At 28.9% G+C, this 23351-nt stretch overlaps 3 protein-coding genes across 6 annotated transcripts; 2 read left to right on the top strand and 1 right to left on the bottom strand.

The window, feature by feature from the left end:
- Positions 1-909: 909 nt before the first annotated feature.
- On the top strand, positions 910-8094 carry LOC130669927 (schwannomin-interacting protein 1 homolog). 2 transcript variants are annotated; one of them, XM_057473082.1, is made up of 10 exons: positions 910-1125; positions 1622-1872; positions 2099-2167; positions 2225-2520; positions 2596-2951; positions 3698-4549; positions 6747-6858; positions 6930-7276; positions 7365-7576; positions 7784-8094. In XM_057473082.1, exons 3-10 carry the CDS (start codon positions 2112-2114, stop codon positions 7950-7952), a joined length of 2400 nt encoding a protein of 799 aa, XP_057329065.1. In that variant the 5' UTR covers positions 910-1125; positions 1622-1872; positions 2099-2111; the 3' UTR covers positions 7953-8094. The 2 variants fall into 2 exon arrangements, with proteins under 2 accessions (XP_057329065.1, XP_057329066.1); XM_057473083.1 differs by lacking the exon at positions 1622-1872.
- Positions 7969-23295, bottom strand: LOC130669925 (rho-associated protein kinase 1). 3 transcript variants are annotated; one of them, XR_008990288.1, is made up of 13 exons: positions 23111-23295; positions 22757-22937; positions 22035-22350; positions 21243-21403; positions 20827-21165; positions 19309-20743; positions 19217-19240; positions 18601-19007; positions 17886-18527; positions 16962-17372; positions 16657-16876; positions 16242-16544; positions 7969-9743 (listed from the first exon to the last, which is right to left on the bottom strand). XR_008990288.1 is itself a non-coding variant. In XM_057473079.1 (13 exons), exons 3-13 carry the CDS (start codon positions 22213-22215, stop codon positions 9656-9658), a joined length of 4131 nt encoding a protein of 1376 aa, XP_057329062.1. In that variant the 5' UTR covers positions 22216-22350; positions 22757-22937; positions 23111-23293; the 3' UTR covers positions 7969-9655. The 3 variants fall into 3 exon arrangements, 2 of the variants coding, with proteins under 2 accessions (XP_057329062.1, XP_057329063.1); XM_057473079.1 differs by having other exon boundaries at positions 16322-16544; positions 23111-23293; XM_057473080.1 differs by lacking the exon at positions 19217-19240 and having other exon boundaries at positions 16322-16544; positions 18601-19016; positions 23111-23289.
- Positions 12710-15375, top strand: LOC130669931 (tigger transposable element-derived protein 6-like). Its single transcript, XM_057473090.1, has 2 exons — positions 12710-14236; positions 14327-15375. Exons 1-2 carry the CDS (start codon positions 13832-13834, stop codon positions 14651-14653), a joined length of 732 nt encoding a protein of 243 aa, XP_057329073.1. The 5' UTR covers positions 12710-13831; the 3' UTR covers positions 14654-15375.
- Positions 23296-23351: the final 56 nt, after the last annotated feature.

Here is a 23351-nt window from a genome sequence, read left to right as displayed (position 1 = left end):
TTATTCAAAACTTACCAAATTTTATTGTTGAAGACTGTCCTGTATATTTTTGGTTATGCAAAAGTTATATTTAAGTGAAATGACAATAATTTAGTAATAAAAACTAATTCAAACTATTAGTTATATATAATCAGTTAATATTCAAAATTCTTGAGCGAGGTTTAAATATTTAAATTTTGGGCTGAAATTCTCAGCGTAGTCATGATTTCACAAATATAAACTATTGCTGCCACGAGAAAAAAAAAAATTTAGAAATAAAAATCCGAATTTCGATTATTTTTGATATTTTCAAAATTCGTGAGGGACCTCTTAAAAATTTTTTTCGAGCTGATTTTGTGAGAGGCTTCTTAAAACATCGTAAACCAACGAATTTTCATGCGAGATCGAAAAAAAAAAATAGTCGGTTTTTTTGCGCCACCCTAACGTACATACATATATGTATACATACATACAGTCGGACATCATCGTGAAATTAGTCAGAATAGCTTCCTAGGACCTCAAAACGTCGACATCTGATGAAAATTCGATTTTCGAAAATCGGGGTGAAAACAATAACTTCCCGAATTTTCGAAAATTTACAATTTTTTTAGCGGGAAGTTAAAAAAAAATTCCTCAGATCTTAAAACGTTACCATATTTTATAAACTAAAATTAGAATACTTGGACGGAACTAATAAATTTATATATTTTTGTTAATTTTCACATCAAGAAGCTCAAAAAACGATATCATTAAACAAAAATCAATGGTTAATTACTATTTTTTATGTATAAAAAAATAAAATAAATCTATCACAAAACCCTTATATGATTTTCGAAATAAAGAATGAAATTAAGTTTGCGAGGGGGATCCCATATTAACGCATGCGTGTTTTTGCTTCTCAAAAGAGGATTGGTTACGAGGGTAACAAGTGAAAGAGGGCTAAACACTATTTTACAAAGCTGATCGTGGCTGCACAGACATTTATTCTCTAAAATAAAATTGCTAAAGTAAAAGTATATTATTTTTTGAATTTATGTTCTACGATTACTATTAAGTATTATCAACAAAACGTGATTGAATATTTTAAAAACAATTTAAAGCAAAGTAGCAATTCAATTGTTACTTACATCGTTCCGAACAATATTGGTAAGTCAACGACCTATATCACTACTATCTATACAGAAATTTCTAGTACAGACATGTACTTTACAATTTTACGCTAAAATTAGTGCATAAAAGTCAATAGTTAATAAAATGTATTCAAAAAATGTGTACGTCATTAAAGTATCATTACATATACTTCAAACTTACTGTTTTTATTTGATTAGATGAAAAAAAATTATTCAATTATTGTTTGTATGTGAATCTTTCATTATTATCGAATAATATATATCAGATTCATTAAAATAAGGCCAGAACAAGTTAATAAGTTTTATATTGATTTTTGGAATAAGGAGATCGAGAACTAAAAATATTTTGTAGATACACATAATAATATCTAAATTTACTTTAAATATTAAAAACAGGATAAAAAAAAATATATAAATTGATATTTACATATAACAAATACTGACTTATTTATTGACATTTTTTACTGTACCAAAAGCACCGGAAAATTAATAGGTATATTGTTATATTGAAGTTGTAAGAGAGAAAAACATCTTTAAAAAGAAGAGAATGAATGATTCGTGTGCGCTCGCGCTAAAATTATGAAGGAGAATGCATAAATTGCTAGAGAATGAGAACGATAAAGAAGGAATGAGTGAAAGAGAGAAAGAGAGAAAGAGAGAGAGAGAGAGAGAGAGGTGAGGGTGTTGGTTACGTTTTCGCGAGTCGATAAACCCATGACGGAGTTCGAGCGACCGTCTGCGCGCGGCTTCAACATGGTGCTGGGTGAGTAGGGAATTACTTCTGTCTTTCTTAGACATTTTAATATGAATATTTCAAATACGAGATAAATTACTTGGTATTAATTATATTTATAATTCTAAAACGTATATAAAAAATATTTTTATATAATGTATTACCTAAATTACATTAATAGTCATGTAGTTGAATGAAAATAAAATAGTAACTTTCATTCAACTAATATATATGATCACCGTTAAATTGATTTTAGGCAAGCAAACGTCATGCAAATTAAGGACGCACTTATGCCTTCAGTTATTAACTCTGAGTTAAATAATAAGTATGTAATATTATAACGGTTCATAAAACTTTATTATATTTAATGTATAATAAGTAGCCATTTGTTTTGCAGTCAACTTGAACAAGAAAATCTGGGAGTGGCATCAGGCTCTGAAGAAAATAAAAGTTGTGACGATAATACTTCAGAAATAACTGAAAATTACCGGGAATCACCAGGATATGAAATTCAGAACTTTCGTGTAGCTCAAGATACTACAACGTGGTCATCAGTTGCAATAGCTCATAATAATGTTAATAATCATCCAAAACGTATAAACAGTATTATCAATAATAATTTATCCATCTCAAGATTGTCATTAAGCAGTTCTACTGATAGTTTATCAGATTATGACGGTAAGTTGAGTAAATTTTAAACTATTATTAAATTATTAAGAAAAAAAAAATTAATCATAATATATATTTTTTTAGCTCATGAATTATCTGCAAGATCCGAATGCTCAGAAAATTCAGAAGACGTTAGCTTGTCAAGACCTTGTCGCGGAATAATAAATCCTAATTATCCTGGATTTCAACACTTGACCCCAGCATTTTTATCTGTATTCAATGAAGATCGGCCTGAAAGTCCAGACTTATCTTCGACATTTAATGAACAAGAATTAGAAAATAAAATACATGAATGCTGTAATAATAATAAAAATGAAATAGACATCACAGAAGAAACGGTTGAAGAAGAAAATAAAGATAATTGCGATAGAGTAAATAATTTTGATACTCAAAAAGATGAACATAAATTTTTCTACAAAAAATCAAAACTTGATGTTCAGGTTAGTAATTTAAAAATTTTATTAAATTTAAAGTATACATTGTAAAAAATTCGCGGAGTGAATGCGGATTAAATCCGGAGTGAATGTGGAGTGAATGAATTTTTAATTATTCACTCCCCTCGGAGTGAAATTCACTCCGCAGGGGAGTTTTTGCGGAGTAAATAATTTTTTATTAATTTAATCCCTCCGGAGTGAAATTCACTCCGGAGCGGAGTTTTGAAAATATTATTAATAAAATATAACTCCACATAATAAAATCGAAGTAAAAATTCGCGTATTACATTATTGATCAGCTGATATGCACACACATACATATTTAGGCACACACGCACAAATTTGCACACACGCACACATTTGTACACACGCACACATTTGCACACACGTACAAATTTGCACACACGCACACAAACACCTGCACACACCCAAACACACACATGCAGGCAAACACACACACACATATTGTTTAGCAGTTTCATATAAATTAATATAAATTTATTTAAGTATTAAAACTCCGGACCGGAGTGAATTGGGAGTGAAATAAAATCCGTGTCACTCGGAGATCACTCCACTAAAAAAAACTCCCAATTCACTCCGCATGCGGAGTGATTTTTTTTAAAACTCCGGAACTTCGAGTGGCGGAGTGAATCCGGAATGAATTCGGATTTTATTTCACTCCCAATTCACTCCGGATTCACTCCGGATTTTTTACAGTGTATTATTAATTAATTAAACTGTTTATTTGTTAGCAGACAGTAACATCATATTATGAGAATGCCGTTTCATCTTCGGAAAAGTGTTTAAACTACGTTAAGAGTATTGAGCAATCAAAAGAAGTGTTCAAATCAGATGATTCTAATCCTAATTATTGTCATCAGCATAATTCTGTAGAAATTGAAGTTGCTGAATTACAATCTAGTTCAACTGAACGACCCCAATTTGCCGAAATTGAAGACATACTGTCAGATTCAGGAACAGGAAAAACTTGTGAGCAAGATAGTGAAACTGAAGAAATTGTAATTGAACATATTGATCTTATTTCTGAAGCTAAAAAATTATCAGAAAATAAATCAATAGTAGAATCCCAAGATAAATTATCAAATCAAAAACTTGATGATAATTTAGAAACAGTTTATGATTCAGAAGGTATCTCTGAAAAACAGCAGCCACTGCCATACACCAAACTAGAAGAAATTGATTTATTATCAAGCATAGGCCGAGATATTGGTGTAAATCTTGAGAAATACATCCAACTTGTTCCCGACGTAGTAGCTATGGAAACTATTGATGTTCACACTTCTCGTTCATTTTCAAATTTAGTTAAAGATTCAATGCGAGATGACACAAATAAGCTGGTAGATCAAGATTTTATAGAAACCTCTAGTGTTGATTCAAGAAAAAAAGAAAAAATGGTGAGAAATCAAGCACGAAGACGTCAACAGTCACTTGTAGGACAACGTCGTCCAGAAAAACGTAGAGTTGAACAAGTAGATAAAACTCCTGGTAGCTTCGATGTTTATAACATTGAAACAGCAATGCCCAAGATCGACCTCGATGCTATTGAATCACATTTAATAGCAGCACGTGAAGAAGAACGACGGGTAAGATTAATTGACACCGATTTTATATAAAAATATACATAGATATGCCCACATGTACTTACTCGATGAAATAATGAGAAAATTTTTATTCCATTATATGACACCCTATAAATATAGACGTAAACTCATAAACACACATACGAACATACATCCCATGTCGTTTAAAAATCAATAGAATAAGCTAGCACGTTCTGTCTGAGAATCAAGGAGCTTCCGTCCCCTTAGTCATGATGATAGTGCCTGTTTGAAGTTTAAGGTGACGGGTTATTGAAGAAAAAAGTGCTGTAGGGTCAGTTATTTTAATGTATCGCGTTTCATGAGCTGCTTAATTCGTTAACTATTAATAATTAAGCGTGGGTGGGAGGAGAGTCGAGATAAATGATACTGACAAACGACCATGTACAGATAAACATAATCAAAGATATATGAGAAAGAGAAAGAGACTTTTAATGAGAGTAAAACGATGACACATCCAACATACGGTACATAAATTCTAATACTATCGACATGTTGGGTGTGTAAAGAGTTTAAATAAATATGCATCAAAGTCTTTCTAGACATCGACCTGTAGCTAAACCTAAAAATCTTGAGTATTCTTGTAGTTATGGTAATTATCAACAGGTATAAATAGTTTTAAAATATTTTTTTAAACTCAATTTTTTTTTTTTATGTCATTCTTTTAAGCAAGTGGTGATGTGTCAATCCTTTTATCTATTGCTAAATTCATATTTAATAAGTTATTTATCGGATTAAAAAAATTGTATCTACGTTCCATGATGTTTAAATGGACTAAATAAAAATAAATTAAAAAACGAAACAAAAAAAAAAAAAAAAAATTAATGACAACAAGCCGAAAGTAAAGAATTCCAAGTGATTGTTTTACTTGATCGATCAAGCAAGTCTTTTGCTGTCTACAGGAAGATGTTGAATTTTTAATAGATTAAATATTATATTGAGTATAATAAAAGTAAAAAATAATTTTTCCGATTATATTAATAATCTATTAATATAAAATCAACAAATTTCTGATAGTACATAAAAACATATTAAAAAAAAAACAACATGAAACTATAAGTGGCCTGAATATTTAAGTGAAAAGTAGTCATAGTAAGTTTTTATGTACTTCAAGCAATACTTGAAGAAAAATATGAGTACTTTCACTCAATTGAAACTGACTTGTCTGGTTCTATTCTCGGCAGTTTATTCTTTAGTTTTTAATCGTGCTGCTTTAAGATGAACGGTAGTAGTCACAAATGGCCTAGACATTATAAAAAAGATTCACGATTTGTTACAGATTTGTATACTTTTACTTATGACAATGATTTAACTTCAGTGAGTTAGTTGATTATAAATTAATGTGTGAATAATTTTAAATTATAAATTATTCCTATTGGATCAAATATTAATATTTGATACGAATTTAAAATTAAATATTTAAAGTTGCCCAACTAGAGCACAATATATATTTATAAGATAACTTTAAGCTGACTTAAAGGAAGTTTTGAAAGATAACTTTCAATTTTAATGATTAGTTAACTTTATAATATTTAAAAGTCATCATTTGAAAACTAACTTTTAACTTTAACGATTCGATACCTTTGAGTTAACTTTAAAAAATACGTTTTAATTAAATTTTTCATTCTCTTTATGATAACTTCTATAACATATATAAACTAAGCGCTTCTGATATTACATGTTATTTAAAAGACGTCTTCCGATAGATATTCTAAAACTTTGTCTATAAGTAACTATTAAAATCAATATGAAATATGATGACTAAATCCAGCTTTTTATTCGCGATCGTGTAGTTGTATGAATTTTTTGATAAATGCATTACTTGGGTATCCGTAATTTAAAATTATTAAAATCGATTATTAATATTTGATTTAAGCTTTATTCGCACATTACTACAGTAAATTATCACTGTTTTTATTTATGTATATTTATCGATGATTAGTTTGAGGAAGAGCTGCCCCAGGTTGTTAAAAGTAATGCACAAATTGATGAAGTTATAACGGAATATAGTTTAAAGTCAAATTATAAAGATAAAGAAGATATAATTGCACGTTTTGACCGTTTAATACGGGGGGAAATTGGTGATTTAGAGGTACTTCCTTCATACTCAGGAGGGCTTTGCCAAAAGTATAAAAATAAAAATAGTGTAAAATTTTTTTGATTTATCATTGAAATTTTTCAGCGTCGTAATGATCGAGAAGAAATCAGAAGAAGGCTTGCTATGGGCTCAGATGCTGATGACGTTCGATTGGAGCATGGACGGAAGCCTAGTCTTCAATCAAGACTTCAAAGTGGTGATTCATTTTGATATTATATAATGATACAATACTTAAAAACTTTCTAATTAATATATTTTTTTATCAAGGTATGAATTTACAAATTTGTTTCATGAATGAAACACCTTCAGATACTGAGTCACCTGGTTCAGAAGACACATCGCCAAGTATAAAACAAGCTTCCAACTTTTACAAACATTGTAGCATTGCTGCTAGACCTCAAGTGCTGAGTCTTCCACCGTTAAGACTTAACACAGATATTTCGAGTGCACCCCTTGATGAAGCTGATTTTTTTGCTCGTCAAGCACGACTTCAAACTGAAGCGAGGATGGCACTTGCTCAAGCAAAAGAAATGGCCCACATGCAAATGGAAGTTGAAAGACAAAGACTCACACAAAGTCCAATTACGGAAATGGTGCGATCAAGTCTTGAAAAGGTTTATATTTATCTTTATAAAATAATTTAAAATAAAACTGACTTTAGTAAATAAATAGTAAAATATACTTGATGACTCGTGTGAATAGGTTGGCGTTCAATTAGGTGAAGATAGACGTCGATTATCGCGAGTTCTTTTAACTGAATTGAATGTTGCTCAACTTCAAGTAGTTGCAAACGATCTTCATTCAAGGATTGCAGTTTTAAATGAGCTATTAGTCGAAGGTTTACTCAGAAGAGACGATCTCCATATGGAACAAGACTCGATGCTTGTAGACGTCGAAGATTTAACTCGATATCTGTAAGTATTGCATGATTATTATATTCCTGTTAGCGAGCACTATAAATATCATATGCTACGCTTACATCACACTCATATATTACCTATTATTATGATATCATTTATACACACCACGCTGTCTTCTCTATCGCTATTCTCCTCTCCCTCTCCGTCTCTCAGCAATAAGTAGACGACGGATTTGTGAGGTGAGCATCTTTGTTTGCATAGTGGTGCCAAGCAGGAATCTTTTAAGAAACGTCAAACAAACATCAAAGAACAAAAAACTACACATGAGAATAAACGGATCAGTCAACATCGTCACTTACATTCAATGATGCTGCCAATAATTAGAAATAAATTGAATAGTCCTAGCCTCGTTGGATTTGTTAAAAAGTAAGATCTTTATTATTTAAAAATGATAATTACGTTAATTAAATGTTTATCATTTATTAATTAAATAATTCCTCATATTATCCAATATTTGATGCCGTACAATGGACTTTTCATAACGCGGAATATCCAAAGATTTAAAATAAAAAGACAGGAATTAAAAAAAAAAATAGCTTGAGGATTTCCCACATCAATTAAAAATTTTTACGGCTTTATCACTCATTAATAATAAGTATTTATTTAATTACTATAATTAATTAAATTCCTATATCTATAGATCGATTTATAAAAATATGAATGATATAGTTAACTCACGCAATTACTCCAGGTGTTATTCCATCATAAAAATTTTGTCAAATATACCACTTAACAAATATTAAAATAGAAAAAAAATAGATCTTTCTTGTTGTACAATAATAAAGTAATATTAATCTAAATTTAACTTGAATAAAATTATCCTTTCATAAATAATTCCTAGTCATTTTACGATAAAATTAAATAATTTAAAATAATTATTTGTCAAAAATTTAAGTGATTGTTTAAACTATTATATACAGTTTGAATTTAAATAAATTAATAAACTCATGTATTATCTACAAAATAGTTTTAATAGCAATAATGATTCATATTATACAGATAATAACGTAATAACCGTACAACTTTTTTTCACATGATTAATTTTTTTCCTTCTATCCCTTTCCCGTTTTAATTATAAGTAATAATAATTAATTATCATTTGTTTAAACGATTAATTATTCAAAATTTTGGAGAAAGGAAGGAAGGCGCAAGGCAGTTGTTGTATTTTCAGAGGATTTGATTTATCATTAATTTTAAAATATCGTACCATTTATATGCAATTTACATGTAAAAATATGAAGCACCAATTATAAGAAAATACACAAAAAATTATAATTTTGGTTTTTAATATAAAAATTAATATTGATACATTAATGCTCTTTTCTTCGACTACTTTAATTGATTCCCATGCAAACGCATTGATTTTATAAATGTTTGAAGGCAAACACATTATTTGTATAATAAAATTTAATTCAATTAAATATCAATAACATTTATGATATATTAATAAGAAAAAATGTATTAAATCCCTAAAATAGTTATTATATATTCATACTATACAATAAAACATAGATCCACGATTATAAATGTTTAATATTTAAAAAATTATTATAAATCGTGTAATCTATTTAATTATTTAATCTGCGTAATATAGATTACATACAAAAGTAATAATACTATACGATCGATTTATTTTTATCTAGTATAATAACAATTATGAATATTGATGGTAATTCCTGATATTTACATTAAATCAAAATTAAAAAATAAAAATAGCAAAATTTTATTTATAACAAAGACGTTAATTACTTGAAATAATTAATACACAATTTTCTTTATATCGTTGGCAAGGAGAAATAGTTTAATGTATAGTAGTATAATAATCTACCGACTCACATCAAATAATAAAATGGCAAATATTTAACGATTCATACATAAAAATATTAAAATATAGTAAGGCTGCCTAAAACTTTCATTAAATTATTGATGTGAGATTCTCTGACTGTTCAGTCAGAAGAAAAAAAAAAAGAGGCATGATTAATATATATTATTATTATTATTAAACTATTGGTCCTTCAACGAATGGCCAGAGATCACAAATGACAAAAATAATTAATAAAAATATTTAAAATATCATTTGCCCATACTCGCATTTGCTGGTAGAGTAGCAGACCTCTGCTGAACGGATAAATATGGCTTCAAGGTAGATCTTGTTGATTCTCTAAAACCACAATTTTGTAATTTAAATAAAAAAAAAAATAATAATAATTTAAAATGCCAAGCTTTAATTTTATGCAAATCCCAAAGCTACAACTGCTAAATGAAAAGTAAAAAATAAAAAAAAGGATAAAACCAAAACAGCAAAACAGCTAGATATATATAATAATTGACAATCATGCAATTTACTGACCTGTTTAATAATTTCACAATAAAAAGTAAAACAAATGCATATATATATATATATATATATATATATATATATATATATATATATATATATATATATATATCAGACTGGGCCAAAAAAATTGATTATTTTTTTTTTCTTAGCTATATCGAGAATATTATTCAGAATGACAAAAAAAAAATTTCATGAAAGTTTGAGCCCTTAATATTAATTTTAAGAGGTCTATCATCGCTATTTTTAATTTTAATTCATAATTTGATGTTTTACGTCAGAATTGCTAAAACATTGGAGTAAAAAAAATTCATTTCCACTTATTCTTATGTAAAATTGAATTCCCTACAAAAAAGGTCTGATTGAAAATTTTCGTCAGAGAAGCCGTTTCCGATTAATTAAGCTTAATAAAGTGATATATTTTTTCGATTTAACATTTTTACTTTTGAATTTTGTAACTGACGAATCAATAAATATCTAATAAAGACCATGACAGATTTTCAAAGGAAATTTAATGCTCTACAAAAAAGGTGTCCTAACATTTTTTGCTAAATTCACTCCTTCGAAAGTTATTCAAGGTTGAATTTGAGTCAAAACGATTTCCATAACGTGAATAACTTTCGAAGGAGTGAATTTAGCAAAAAATGTTAGGAGACCTTTTTTGTAGAGCATTAAATTTCCTTCGGAAATCTGTCATGGTCTTTATTAGATATTTATTGATTCGTCATTCGTCAGTTACAAAATTCAAAAGTAAAAATGATAAATCGAAAAAATATATCACTTTATTAAGCTTAATTAATCGGAAACGGCTTGTCTGACAAATATTTTCAATCAGACCTTTTTTGTAGGGAATTCAATTTTACATGAGAATAAGTGGAAATGAATTTTTTTTACTCCAATGTTTTAGCAATTCTGACGTAAAACATCAAATTATGAATTAAAATTAAAAATAGCGATGATAAACCTCTTAAAATTAATATTAAGGGCTTAAACTTTCATGAAATTTTTTTTTTGTCATTCTGAATAATATTTTCGATATAGCTATGAAAAAAAATAATATTCAATTTTTTTGGCCCAGTCTAATATATATATATATATATATATATATATATATATATATATATATATATATATATATATATATATATATATATATATATATATTAGGGTGTGTCATTTTAAGGCTATATTTTTTTTTTACTACTATACCAGAAAATCTGGTAGTATATAGAAATAAAAAAATTATGCCGCTGGGCTAAAGGGTTTAAGTCCAATAGCGGCTTAGCTCATCAAAAAATTCAATTTCCCATTTAAATAACACGGGAAATTTTTTTTTTTAACTTTAAATGTTTTTAACTCGTGAAAAAATCAATAGATCGAATTGACTAATACAATTGATGAAGGAAATTGAACGCTCTACAAAAAAGGTCTCTTATCATTTTTTGATAAATCCATCTGTTCGAAAGTTATTAGAGCTCGAAGTAAAGTTTGAGATCTTTTCAGTTTTCCGGCGAAACCATCAGACTTATCATAAAATGTTGTAGAGTCTTTTTTGTTGACAATTTTATTCTCTACAAATTACTATCACTAAAGTTTTTTCGAATTCCGCATTGTTTTCTAGTTATTTTCATTTTAATGTCAAGCTCTCAAAATCGATCAGAAGACTATTTTTTTTATGAGCATGACATTAAAATGAAAATAACTAGAAAACAATGCGGAATTCGAAAAAACTTTATTGGAAATAACTTCTAGGGAATAAAATTGTCTACAAAAAAAGTCCTATGATATTTTGTAATAGGTCTGATAGTTTCGCCGGAAAAGTGAAAAGATCTCAAAATTGAATATGAATTCGACTTCGACCTCAAATAACTTTTGAAAAAATAGATTTATCAAAAAATGATAAGAAACTTTTTTTGTGAAGCATTCAATCACCTACAAAAATATGCCTGCCACTTATTCCTATGACGCATCGTTAGCTACTTAGAAAAATCAGAAGACGTAAAAAAAATTTTTTTCCATGTTATTCTTATGGAAAATGGAAAAGTGCGATGAGGAACCTCTTAATGTTAATATTAAGAGCTCTAATTTTCACAGGCGTCTTTTTTTATCTAAATGAAGCTTTTGAACCTGTTTCCAAGAAAAAAAAAATTTTTTTTTTTTTTTTATCACCCTAATATATTAGATTGTTTCAAATTAGGGGGCTATTTTTTTTTTTTTTATGAATATTAAAAAATCGAAAGGGTATCTTAAAATATGGTGACAGTTAAAATTTGAGCTCTTAATATTGATATTTAGAGGTGGCTATTGGTAATTTTCGATTTTTCATTTAGTAACATGGTAAAAAATACAACTTCCGAAAAAATCAAGATACAAAAAATCACTTCTCAAACATTTTGTAGCAAATTTACTGATCTACAAAAAAGGTCTTTTATGATTTTTGCATAAATTCAACCATTCACAAGATATCCGACGTCAAAGTTTGATACAATTCGAAAAACTTGTTTTTGTTCGTTCTGTATTTTATACCTTGTCAATTAATGAGAATTCAGAAATTCTCAATACAGTTTTTTGTAGGAAATTGAATGCTCTACAAAAAAAGTCTCTTATCATTTTTTGATAAATCCATCTGTTCAAAAGTAATTGGAGCTTAAAGTCAAATTAGAGTAAATTTCGAGATCTTTGTACTTTTCCGGCGAAACTATCCGACTTATCATAAAATTTCATAGGATCTTTTTTGTAGACAATTTTATTTCCTACAAATTATCTCTGATAAATTTTTTTTAAATTCTGCATTCTATTCTAGTTATTTCCATTTTAATGCCAAGCTCCTAAAAAAATAGTGTTCTGCTCGATTTTAAGAGCTTATATACAGTAAAACCTCGTTAACACGAACCCTTATAACACGAATTTCGCTTTAGCACGAACAAAAGTTTTTGTCCCTTGAAAATAATATGGGCTTGCACAGGGAAAAATAGTGTTATCCGAATTCTTTCATTAACACGTACTTCGAACACATTTACGAGTCCCCACGTTTAAGAAATTCGTGTTATCAAATCCCCACCCTCAAATTTTTCTCGGCTAGCAGATAGAGCGTTAGTCAGTCCGTCTTCAATATGAAACGGAAACAGACTTCTATCGATTTGTCTTTGAAATTGAAAAGTTTAGAGGAAGTTGAGAAAGGCGTGAAATCAAAAACTAATATAGCCAAAGATATTGGAATACCAAAATCGACTTTGTCAACAATTGTAAGTAACAAGGACAAGTTATTTCAAGCTATAGCTGCAGGTTCTGTGACACCAACTCAAAAAACAAAGCGAATGAGACTTGCAAAACATGAAAATCTGGAGTCTCAACTGTTAACGTGGTTTAATAATGTTCAAAGTGCGAATCTTCCAGTTAGTGGTCCTATTATTCAGGAAAAGGCCGAAAAAATTGCAGAAGACTTAGATATAGAAGGTTTTAAATGTTCCAGTGGTTGGCTGCATTGTTTCAAAAATCGACATAACATAGGAAGTGTTGCAGTGTGTGGCGAGTTAAACAAAGTTATTGAAACTGATGCGAATGAATGGATTACATATTTTGACGAGGTTAAGAAACCATATGCTGCAAAAGATATTTTTAACTTTGATGAGAGTGGAATATTTTTCAATTTACTTCCGGATAGAACTTTAGCGATTAAAGGAGAAAAGTGCCATGGTGGCACGAGAAGTAAACAACGGTTGACGGCTGTTTTTATCTGTAATTCAGACGGCAGTGAAAAACTACGTCTTTGAATAATAGGAAAGTGGGCTAATCCACGCTGTTTTAAAGGTATCGATCGATCAAAATTGCCGTGTGAATACAGTAATCAACGCAATGCGTGGATCGATGAGACTGCTTTTCGGCAATGGCTGATAAAATTTGATAGCCGCATGCGAGTTCAAAATCGCAGTGTTTTGCTCACTTTGGACAATTGCTCTGCGAATGAAATCAGTTCACTGCAACTAACAACTATCAAAATTATATTCTTCCCTTCAAATATGATTAGCCAAATTCAACCTCTCGATCAGGGCATCATTGCAGTCGTTAAAAAAAATTATCGAAAGTATTTATTACGTCATGCTATACACGGTTTGGAGAGTAAACAACCACAAAAAATATTGAATGTATTACAAGCGATCCGGTTTATAGCTTTAGCGTGGAAATCTGTATCTGCTGAACAAATCAAAAAATGTTTCAATAAAGCTTGGACTAGAAGTGACGCAGAATTACCAGTACAAGTTGATGTCTTTGAAAGCCAAGAATGGGATTATTACAATAGCCTTAATCCTCATTCGGTATGTTGTGTTTATTTTATACATATTAAATATATTTTATATATTTGTAAGTTTGTAGGTATGTAATTATATTAATTACATATATTCTAGGAATCTATTCCATTCGAGGAATATGCTACAATAGATGATGACGTCTCTGTTTGTGAGTTGGCTTCATCGGTCTTGATAGAAGAAGAAGAAGAAGAAGAAGAAGAAGAAGAAGAAGAAGACGTAGAAGAGGAAGAACAAAACGAAAATACAAAACCTAGTCTAGAATCTTGTAGAAGTGCTTTGGAAACTCAACAAAATTATGCCAACAATAACAACGTTACTAATGACTTCGTAGAGTCATTATATCAAATAAGCTTTGAAGTTAATTCAGAAACTTTGAAAAATAAACGACAAACTACAATTACGCAGTATTTTGCAAAAATTTAATGTAAAATGGACTTTATCTTCACTAATAAAAAATAATTTTTTTAACGCTATTTAGCGTCTTAATATCTCATTCACACAAACTAATTCGTGTTAACGGATAACACGAATTTCGTTATAACGAGAACAAATTCTCTAGTCCCGTCGAATTCGTGTTAACGAGGTTTTACTGTATTAGGGTGCTCCGTTTGAAACGAACATTTTTTTGTTCCCCATTGAAAAACTTGTTCCCACATGCTAAAACAAAAATTCAGTCAATTTTGAGGACTTAATATCTATTTTAAAAACCGGAACAATATATTGACGTATCTTATTGGTTCAAAGTTTTGTTCAAAGAGAACTGTATGCCCTTTGAAAAAGCTTATGTGTGCTTAGCGGTACCTTCAACTACAGTCCGCTTAAAATCTCTGAAGGGAAAGTCTAATTTCCAATGAAATTTGTGGTTTTTGGTTGTACATGGTTGACTTTCAGGAAAAAAAGTATACAATATGTTTTGTAGGAAATGTAGCCTTCTACAAAAAAGTTCATATAAGTCGAATCTCTAAAATCAATATTTAAAGAGATATATGAACTTTAAGTAATTAAAATTCAAAATTTTAGCTACGTGTCACGATTCAATACCACAAAATATTTTCAGTTATTAAATTATGGGAAGTATTGATTAATATATGTTTGTGTAAAATATAAAATACTCGAAATTATTCATCCAAATTACTTTGAAAAACCTACCCCATTTGCAATTCTTTTAGAAAAATTAATTATTAATAAATAAGTTTAAAAAATTTCGTTCGAATTTTTAATTTCTTCGTGACCTAACAAATAAATTCTGTTTGAAAAACATGATTAATATTAATATTAGGTTATTGTAAAACTGTTAATCTTGCCAATTAGCTAAAATTTTGAATTTTAATAACTTAAAGTTCATATATCTCTTTCAGTACTGATTTTAGAGATTAGACTTAAATTAACTTTTTTGTAAAGATTAAATTTCCTACGAAAAATGTAGTGTGCTTTTTTTTTGAGAAAGTCAACCGTTTACAAGTAACAACAAAAAACCGCCAATTTCATAGGAAATTAGAATTTCAAGGCTTCCATGCGGACTGTAGTTGAAGGTACCACTAAGCACAGACAGGCTTTTTCAAAGAGCATACAGTTTTCTTTAAATAGAACTTTGAACCAATAAGATACGTAAATGTGGGGCTGAGTTTTATACAATAAAAAGAAAAAAATCGAGATTCACATGCTTTTAGCATGAAAGAACTTCAACGACGTTGTTCCATTTCTTAAAATTGCTATTAAGAACTCAAAAATGGTCGGAATTTTCGTTTTAGCATGGAGAACAAGATTTTTGATGGGGAACAAAGAAAATGTTCGTTTCAAACAAAGCACCCTAATATATACATTTGTAAAATTTTAAATCTATCAGCAACAAAAGTATTTTTTTTTTTATTTTTATTTACTTATATCACTTATCGTGTTTTCCAAGACTCTACATGCAAATTCTCCCTTGCAGCAACAAAAGTAAATATTCAATGCATCGAGTATTTAAAAAAATTTTTTTTTATTTTTTAACAAAACAATAAGCGCTAACCTCACTATACCCATTCATGCGGTGCCACAACACAAGAGCTAATAAATTTCCCTGAAGCTGTGTCTGTCCAATTACGCTACCTTGGAGATACACGTTGTCCGGTGCCATCAATATGTGAATTTGCTTTATACCCACACTTCTGTATGCGTCTTGACAAACGTGCTACCCAATACTTTTGATCATCTGGACTACCAGCAAGTAATAGTAACTCTCGTGCACTAGTAGGATCGTAGTGAAGTTTACATGGCGCTATCGCATCTTCTTTTTTATCTAAGTGTTCTTTATGCACTTTTATATGACATCCTAGGCAAGAAAAAAAACCAGTAAATAAAGTAAGTACTCAGTTGAATTAAACTAAAACTGATAGTTAAATAAATAATAAAAAAAAAAAAAAAGACAATACAAAAGTTATTACTTCGACATTCTAATGCAGGTGGTGGTCTAAACATATGCCATAATTGTTTCGAACATACTTCACAGGTTGTAGGCATATGATAAGATATTGAGATGAATTCATGACCCTTAATAACTGGTTGCATACCTGGTTTATCAACTAATTGAGTAAGTTCTGGAACTGGCAATGCATTACCTTCGTCACCAGGACGTCTTGCTTCGCCCTCGCCAGCATAAAGTAACTATAAATAAATTTATAATATGCCATGAATGAATAGATTACTTTATAAATAAATATTGATGCAACAATTAAAATAATAAATATACCTGAAATATCCGAGGAATATCTTTGGCGTCTGCTCTAATAACATCTCCCTGAGTTACAGATCTTACGTGAAAAACTTTACTTAAATCCAGTATTAACACTGGATCAGCATTTATTTTTTCGTGTTCACTATTGTAAAAAATAATTTTTTTTGATGAAACAACAACATATTGTTTTTTCCACCCATGTCTCTTAATATTTTGTTTATTCGGCACATTTAACCAGCCTTCAAGTCTCATGGCACCATGTTCCGGTAAAACTGAATCATCACCATCATTTTCGATTGACGATACACTTGCAGTCTCCGAATTCATTGAAGATATTTTCATTTGTAGTGTTTCTATTTCTGAATCTTTTGAATCTAATTCCATTTGTAATCGGAGTTTTGCCTGATTTTCTTCTACAAGTTGTGCCTATAATAAAATTTAAAAATTTATATGTTAACAAATAAATGAAAATACAGGTGATACAAATGTGTGGGTATATATGTATATTAGGGTACTTCGTTTGAAACGAACTTTTTTTTTTTAGCTGACACAAGAAAATTTTGTTGTTAATGTTGAGGAAAAAATTCCCTGAAAATTTCAGCTCTTAATTTTAATTTTAATAACTTCCTCTCGAGCATCAAAGTTTTTCCATTTAAAAAGCATGTAAATCAAATAACTTTTTTTTTAAATTGCCATAACTTGGTCGGATTTTAAGCTGTTGTTTTGAAACCAGTTTTTATTTGTAGAATATTTGTTGCTTTTTAAATGGAAAAACTCTGATGCTCGAGAGGAAGTTATTAAAATTAAAATTAAGAGCTGAAATTTTCAGGGAATTTTTTTCTCAACATAAACAACACAATTTTCTTGTGTCAGCTAAAAAAAAATGTTCGTTTCAAACGAAGCACCCTAATGTATATATATATATATATATATATATACTTGTAAATCTTGTAAATCCTTTTGCCATTTAGCTGCCAATTGTCCATATTTTTCTCGTTCTTGCGTAAGTTCTTGTTGTAATCGTCGACAATCTTTTTCTTTTTTCCGAAGATCTGCTGAAGATGGTTTATTTTTAGTTTTTCCACCAGCAGAAAAATCTTTTCTTACAACAATTTGTGTTAATTTATTGATAGCTTGTTCTTTCAACAATGTCTCTGTTTTTAATTTGCTACTAAGCCTATCAATTTCTTCAGCATTTGATTGAGATTTAACGAGTTGTTCCTGAAGTTCTTTTATCCTTTTTGCAGCATCTTCCTTCTCTTTAGCATATTGTTCAATACTCTTTTTCAGTTCAGACTCACCGTCTTTTAAACGATTCAACATTTGTTCTTTAGCAGTAATTTCATGATGATGTTTAACTAAACCATCTTTATATTCTAATTCCTTCATCGTTCTTTCTTTTTCTAAATCTGCAACGGTTTCCTCAGCTATTGATCTTGCTAGAGCTTCACTATCACCTCGAGCTAAAGATAGTTGTAACTGATGTACTAGCGAACTACGTTCTTCTTCGAGTTCTTGTTGAAGTCTCGTCTTTTCATCCAATTCTTCTCGAAGTTCTTGAGTCTGCGTTTTGTACAGTGTCTGTATATAACAATTATATCGTAAAAAATTTTTAATTTATTAATTTAATTAATTAATAATATTTAATACTCACAGAAAAATAAGCTTCAGCTTCTAACTGCTCTTGAAGTTCTTTTGTTTGTAACAAATCAACATTACGTTGAGTTTTAAGATTATTTAGTTCTTCATCAATTTGTCGTTTAGCTTCACGTAATTGGCTTACTTCATTAACCAACTGTTGCTCACGTGCACGTAATCTTCCAGCATCAGATGATTGTTGCGCTAAATCAGACTGAAGTAAATTTCGTTTTTGTTGTTCTTGTTCCACCTGACCCTGAAGTGCTTTAACTTTTTCTACTTCTTGTCTGTGTTCACCCTCTAATTTTTGTAGTCGTTGTTGTATCTGCCGATAATCCACAGACAGCATTGATGTTTGACGTTCCTTTTCTTGAGCAAGTAATTCAGCTCTTTGTCTTCCACTTTTTTCCTCACTTAGCTTGACTTGTAAAGCTGGCAATTAAATCATACATTTATAATAATACTTTTTTTATATTAATAAATTAATATTATTAATAACTACGTACGTAAAAATAAAATTAATATCAATGAGCGGCAGTTATAATGAAAAGAATTTAAAAACGTTATTAATTTTATAATTTTAAAATTATTAAATGGCTTTTAAAATTTATTATATTTTTGTTCATTGTTACCTTTTATTACGCAATTCATACGTCCTGATGCATGCAATAAAATTTATTTTCATTATAAAAGCTATTAATTATTTTAATAAATTAAAATTTACCCTTAACAACTTCCATGTTAGCTTCTTCTTTTGATAGCATTCTCGATTTTTCAGTTTCCTGATGAGCTAAAACTTCTTGATTGTACCTTGCTTGAGCAGCTTTAAGCTCTAGAGTTAAACTGGCTGTTTCTTTTTCTAGTGCAGATACTCTTTCATTTAATTGCCGATTATCTGTCATAACTTTTTCTTCTTTTTCTCGACTTCTTTCCAATTCAACATATAAAGAAGCTAATCTTGCTTCAAGCTCTGCAGTTAAAGTTGATGCTTGAGTTCGAGAACTTCGTTCTTTGGACAATTGACCCTGCAAACTCGCAACTTCTTGTTGTAAAGAATCAGTTTGTGCTTGTAATTGAGCTCTTGCTGCTTGTAATTCATTGGCCATTTGCTTAGCAGTTTGCTTAGCAACAGTAACTTCTGTTGCTTGTTTTCTCATTCTTGTTGCAGATTCTGTTTCTCTCTCTAATTTACTCTGCATTTCTTTTATTTGTTTCTCTAATGTTAAAACTCGTTCGGATGTTTGTTGAGAATTTGATGCATCACGAGCTCTTTTACTTTGTTCTTCATCAAATTTTTTCTTTAAATCCGCTAACATTCCTTCTGCTTTTCTTCGTGCTTCTGTTTCATGCTCAATACGACGTTGTACTTCTTTATAACTATGTCGAAGAATAGTTAATTCTTTATCAGCTCTACCAGCTTCTTCTCTTAGTTCTGATTCTCTTTGTGTTATTGCTTCTAATTGAGCAGTAAGAGTACGATGACGATTTTCCATTGCATCAACTTGTCTTTTTTCACGTTCTAATAAATTTTCTAACTGTGAAATTTTGACCTCATCTGTTATCCCATTATTCATATGATTTTCAAGGCCGTCTACTGATTCTTTGCCTGAAGTAACAAGAAATTGATAATCACCAGAGTAAGTAAATCCTATAAATGGTAAATGATTGCCAGAAAATGCTTTTGGTACAGGAAAATTTTCTTCTGGAGTATCTTCTTTATCTACATCTTCAAAATTACTTGTATCATCGTCACCTGATAATTCAGGTACAACAGGAGGAACACATTCTCGTAAATTATCAAATGTCCATTGATCATTTTTAAAAAATGGATGTTTCTTTATTTCTTCTACACCATTTCTTCCTAAACGATTTGTACGATCAGTTAAAAACCCACAAATAATACTCTTTGCTGATTGAGATATATCTATTTCTTGAGGAAAATGAAGTGAATTACGATGATCCATTATTTTTGAATATGTACCAACAAGTGAATCAGCATAAAAAGGTGGATCACCAACTAACATTTCATAAAGAAATACACCTACAGACCACCAGTCACATTCACGACCATACACACCTTCACCACCCTGAGATTGAAGTACTTCTGGAGATATATAATCAGGTGTTCCAACGGCAGTATCTGATCTTACCAAACCATCCTATAATATTTAATAATTTATTGATATTTAAATTATAATGATATTCATGTGCAATGATAATAATATTAATATTACTCTTTTACCTCGTCCATCCTCATACAAGTACCAAAATCAGCTAATTTAAGATGCCCATATTTATCAAGCAACATATTATCTGGTTTAACATCTCTGTGCACAAATCCCATTAAATGTATAGCGTCTAATGCTAGTACAACTTCGGCACAATAAAATTTTGCCCATTTTTCTGGCACATCATAACTAGACATTAAATTAACTAAATCACCACCTGGCATATAATCCATTACCATATAAAGATATTTATGATCTTGAAAAGCAAAGTGTAACTGTACAATCCATTGAGAGTTGGCGTGTGCCATAATATCTCTTTCTTCCCAAAAAAATGCTGAGTCCGACCGTTTAATCTAACAATTATATAAATTATAAATAATGAATATTTATTACTATACAATAATTAACTATATTTATTATTTATAATTACCATTTCAAATTTACTAAGTAATTTCATAGCATAAACTTTTTGAGTTGAATTGTGTCTAACTAGTTGCACCTCACCAAATGCTCCACGACCAATAACTTTAATAAGAGTAAAATCATCTGTACGCATACGCATTTTGTTTATTTCACGTGCCACTGAATCATCTATAACCAATAATAACAATGATAAATAATGAGTGTAAAATTCATAAAAAAAAAACACCTTTGTTTCATTTAATTCATGTAGTATAAAAATAAAAATAAAATAGTTATCCAAATGTATAAGTGTATCCATGCATATATTAGCGACATATGAAGGATCATTATATACACTTTTTCATTAAATATACATACAGATCATTTTAGCAAAAATAATCATATTTTAATCTCATTATTGTCAAATTCAGTTGATTTGTTACATGAATTGAAAGCAACCACCTGTTAAAGTTTTATTTTTCTATGCAATTAATCTCGAAAAAAATTAATTTTTTTTACTTTAATAAAATTTATCATAATTTTCAAAATCCCATAATTGAAACTAAATATTTTTAACACAAAAGTCATGTTTCGTTATTTAACTAATAAAAAAATTTTTTTACAAAGAAAGGGAAAAATAAAATAGTTGATGATAAAATATTTTCGAAAACAATTATTCATAAAAATTTAAATTCTATCAGGTGGTAATTTTTGGTGTGAATAACAAATATAAAGGTTGGCTAGTATTAGTGATAATAAGATCTGAAAATAAATTTTAATTGGTAAAATAACTACACAATTAAAATAATTAAACACTTACATCTAGTCATATAAGCCTCAATATTTTTCATGCGTTTAACACTTGGATGATCACAATCAGCCACAAGAGCCTGAACTGTGTCCAAAAGACAATCAATATTGGAAATACTCCTTGGATCTTTAATTTTTTCTTCTAAAGTTCTTAGGCGCCTTCGCCGATCCTCGTCACGTATCACTTCCATTTTAAAATACTTATTACTAATTCAATGACTCAAATATTGTCCAGTATCGTTCATTAAACCATGTATAAAATCTCTAAAGAAATTAACTGCAGTGAAATAATGAAAATTTGGCAAGTGCAACAAGGTCCATTGTATCTTTAAAAAAAAAAAAAGAAAAAACATTTAAAAATATCAACATTAATGATAATAATAATAATAATAATAATAATAATAATAATAATAATAATAATAATAATAATAATAATAATAATAATAATAATAATAATAATAATAATAATAATAATAATAATAATAATAATAATAATAATAATAATTAATTTGAATAATTTCAAATGGTATTATCGGTTGAAATAAAACAAATAAATAGATTATATCTAATATATTTATTGACAGATCGTTGAATCTTAATAGTGATTCTAAGGATCGAGGTGGGTATCAAAGAGGTGCTCCAAGAAAACACCAACAAAAAAATATATGTTTAATCTTGTCTATTAATTTTAATAATTAATTAATAGATAAATTAAAAAAATAAAATACATACCTATTAAGATCAAAGCTAGATCTAGCACTTTGTTAACTAATTAAAAGCACAGTAAAATGCATTATAACTCGGCGTTAATTTGCCTTTATATCTACACACAGCTGAGCCGTGTATGCGCCATTCGAGAAATGTACCACTGTCATCAAATTCGTACTAAACTATACATTATTTTTCTTTTCCACTACAAACAAAATTAATATTATTTTTAATTTTTGTTTTGCAGTATAATGTTATACATTATATATTTCATTAAATATGTAATTTCAATTTTGATAAATATATAAAAAATAATTAAGTATATTTATCAAAGATTATTATTAATTTAACAAATTTTTCAAAAAATTTAAAACATACGTATAAAATTTTTGATATATTATAGTTAATAAAACTATATCATAATTTTTAACTGATTTATATTCAGCACAATTACTTATTAACTTTTTTTATTTTCATACTAGTATTAGATAAAAATAATAACTTTCGTTATTGTGATAAATATTAATTTTTAATAAAATAATTTATTTTTTTAGTTTTTGAAAAATTCATATAATAATTACAAAAAACGTCAACGACACCGGAAAAAACCAGGTACGGA

The sequence above is a fragment of the Microplitis mediator genome, chromosome 6, assembly GCF_029852145.1.
Source record: "Microplitis mediator isolate UGA2020A chromosome 6, iyMicMedi2.1, whole genome shotgun sequence".
NCBI classification, from domain to species: domain Eukaryota; kingdom Metazoa; phylum Arthropoda; class Insecta; order Hymenoptera; family Braconidae; genus Microplitis; species Microplitis mediator.
Note: the sequence above shows the minus strand (reverse complement) of the source record. Positions and strands in the feature narration are given on the sequence as shown.

Bases quoted from the DNA above. Each gene is read 5' to 3' on its own strand.
- LOC130669927 (XM_057473083.1), top strand. From the start codon at position 2,112: ATGCAAATTAAGGACGCACTTATGCCTTCAGTTATTAACTCTGAGTTA. The intron at 2,952-3,697 runs GTTAGTAATTTA...TTTATTTGTTAG, and splicing joins AATCAAAACTTGATGTTCAG to CAGACAGTAACATCATATTA. The intron at 4,550-6,746 runs GTAAGATTAATT...GAAATTTTTCAG, and splicing joins CACGTGAAGAAGAACGACGG to CGTCGTAATGATCGAGAAGA.
- LOC130669931 (XM_057473090.1), top strand. From the start codon at position 13,832: ATGCGAGTTCAAAATCGCAGTGTTTTGCTCACTTTGGACAATTGCTCT. The intron at 14,237-14,326 runs GTATGTTGTGTT...CATATATTCTAG, and splicing joins ATAGCCTTAATCCTCATTCG to GAATCTATTCCATTCGAGGA.
- LOC130669925 (XM_057473079.1), bottom strand. From the start codon at position 22,215: ATGGAAGTGATACGTGACGAGGATCGGCGAAGGCGCCTAAGAACTTTA. The intron at 20,744-20,826 runs GTAAAAGAGTAA...TAAATATTATAG, and splicing joins CTTGTATGAGGATGGACGAG to GATGGTTTGGTAAGATCAGA. The intron at 18,528-18,600 runs GTGAGTATTAAA...TGTTATATACAG, and splicing joins AAGCTGAAGCTTATTTTTCT to ACACTGTACAAAACGCAGAC.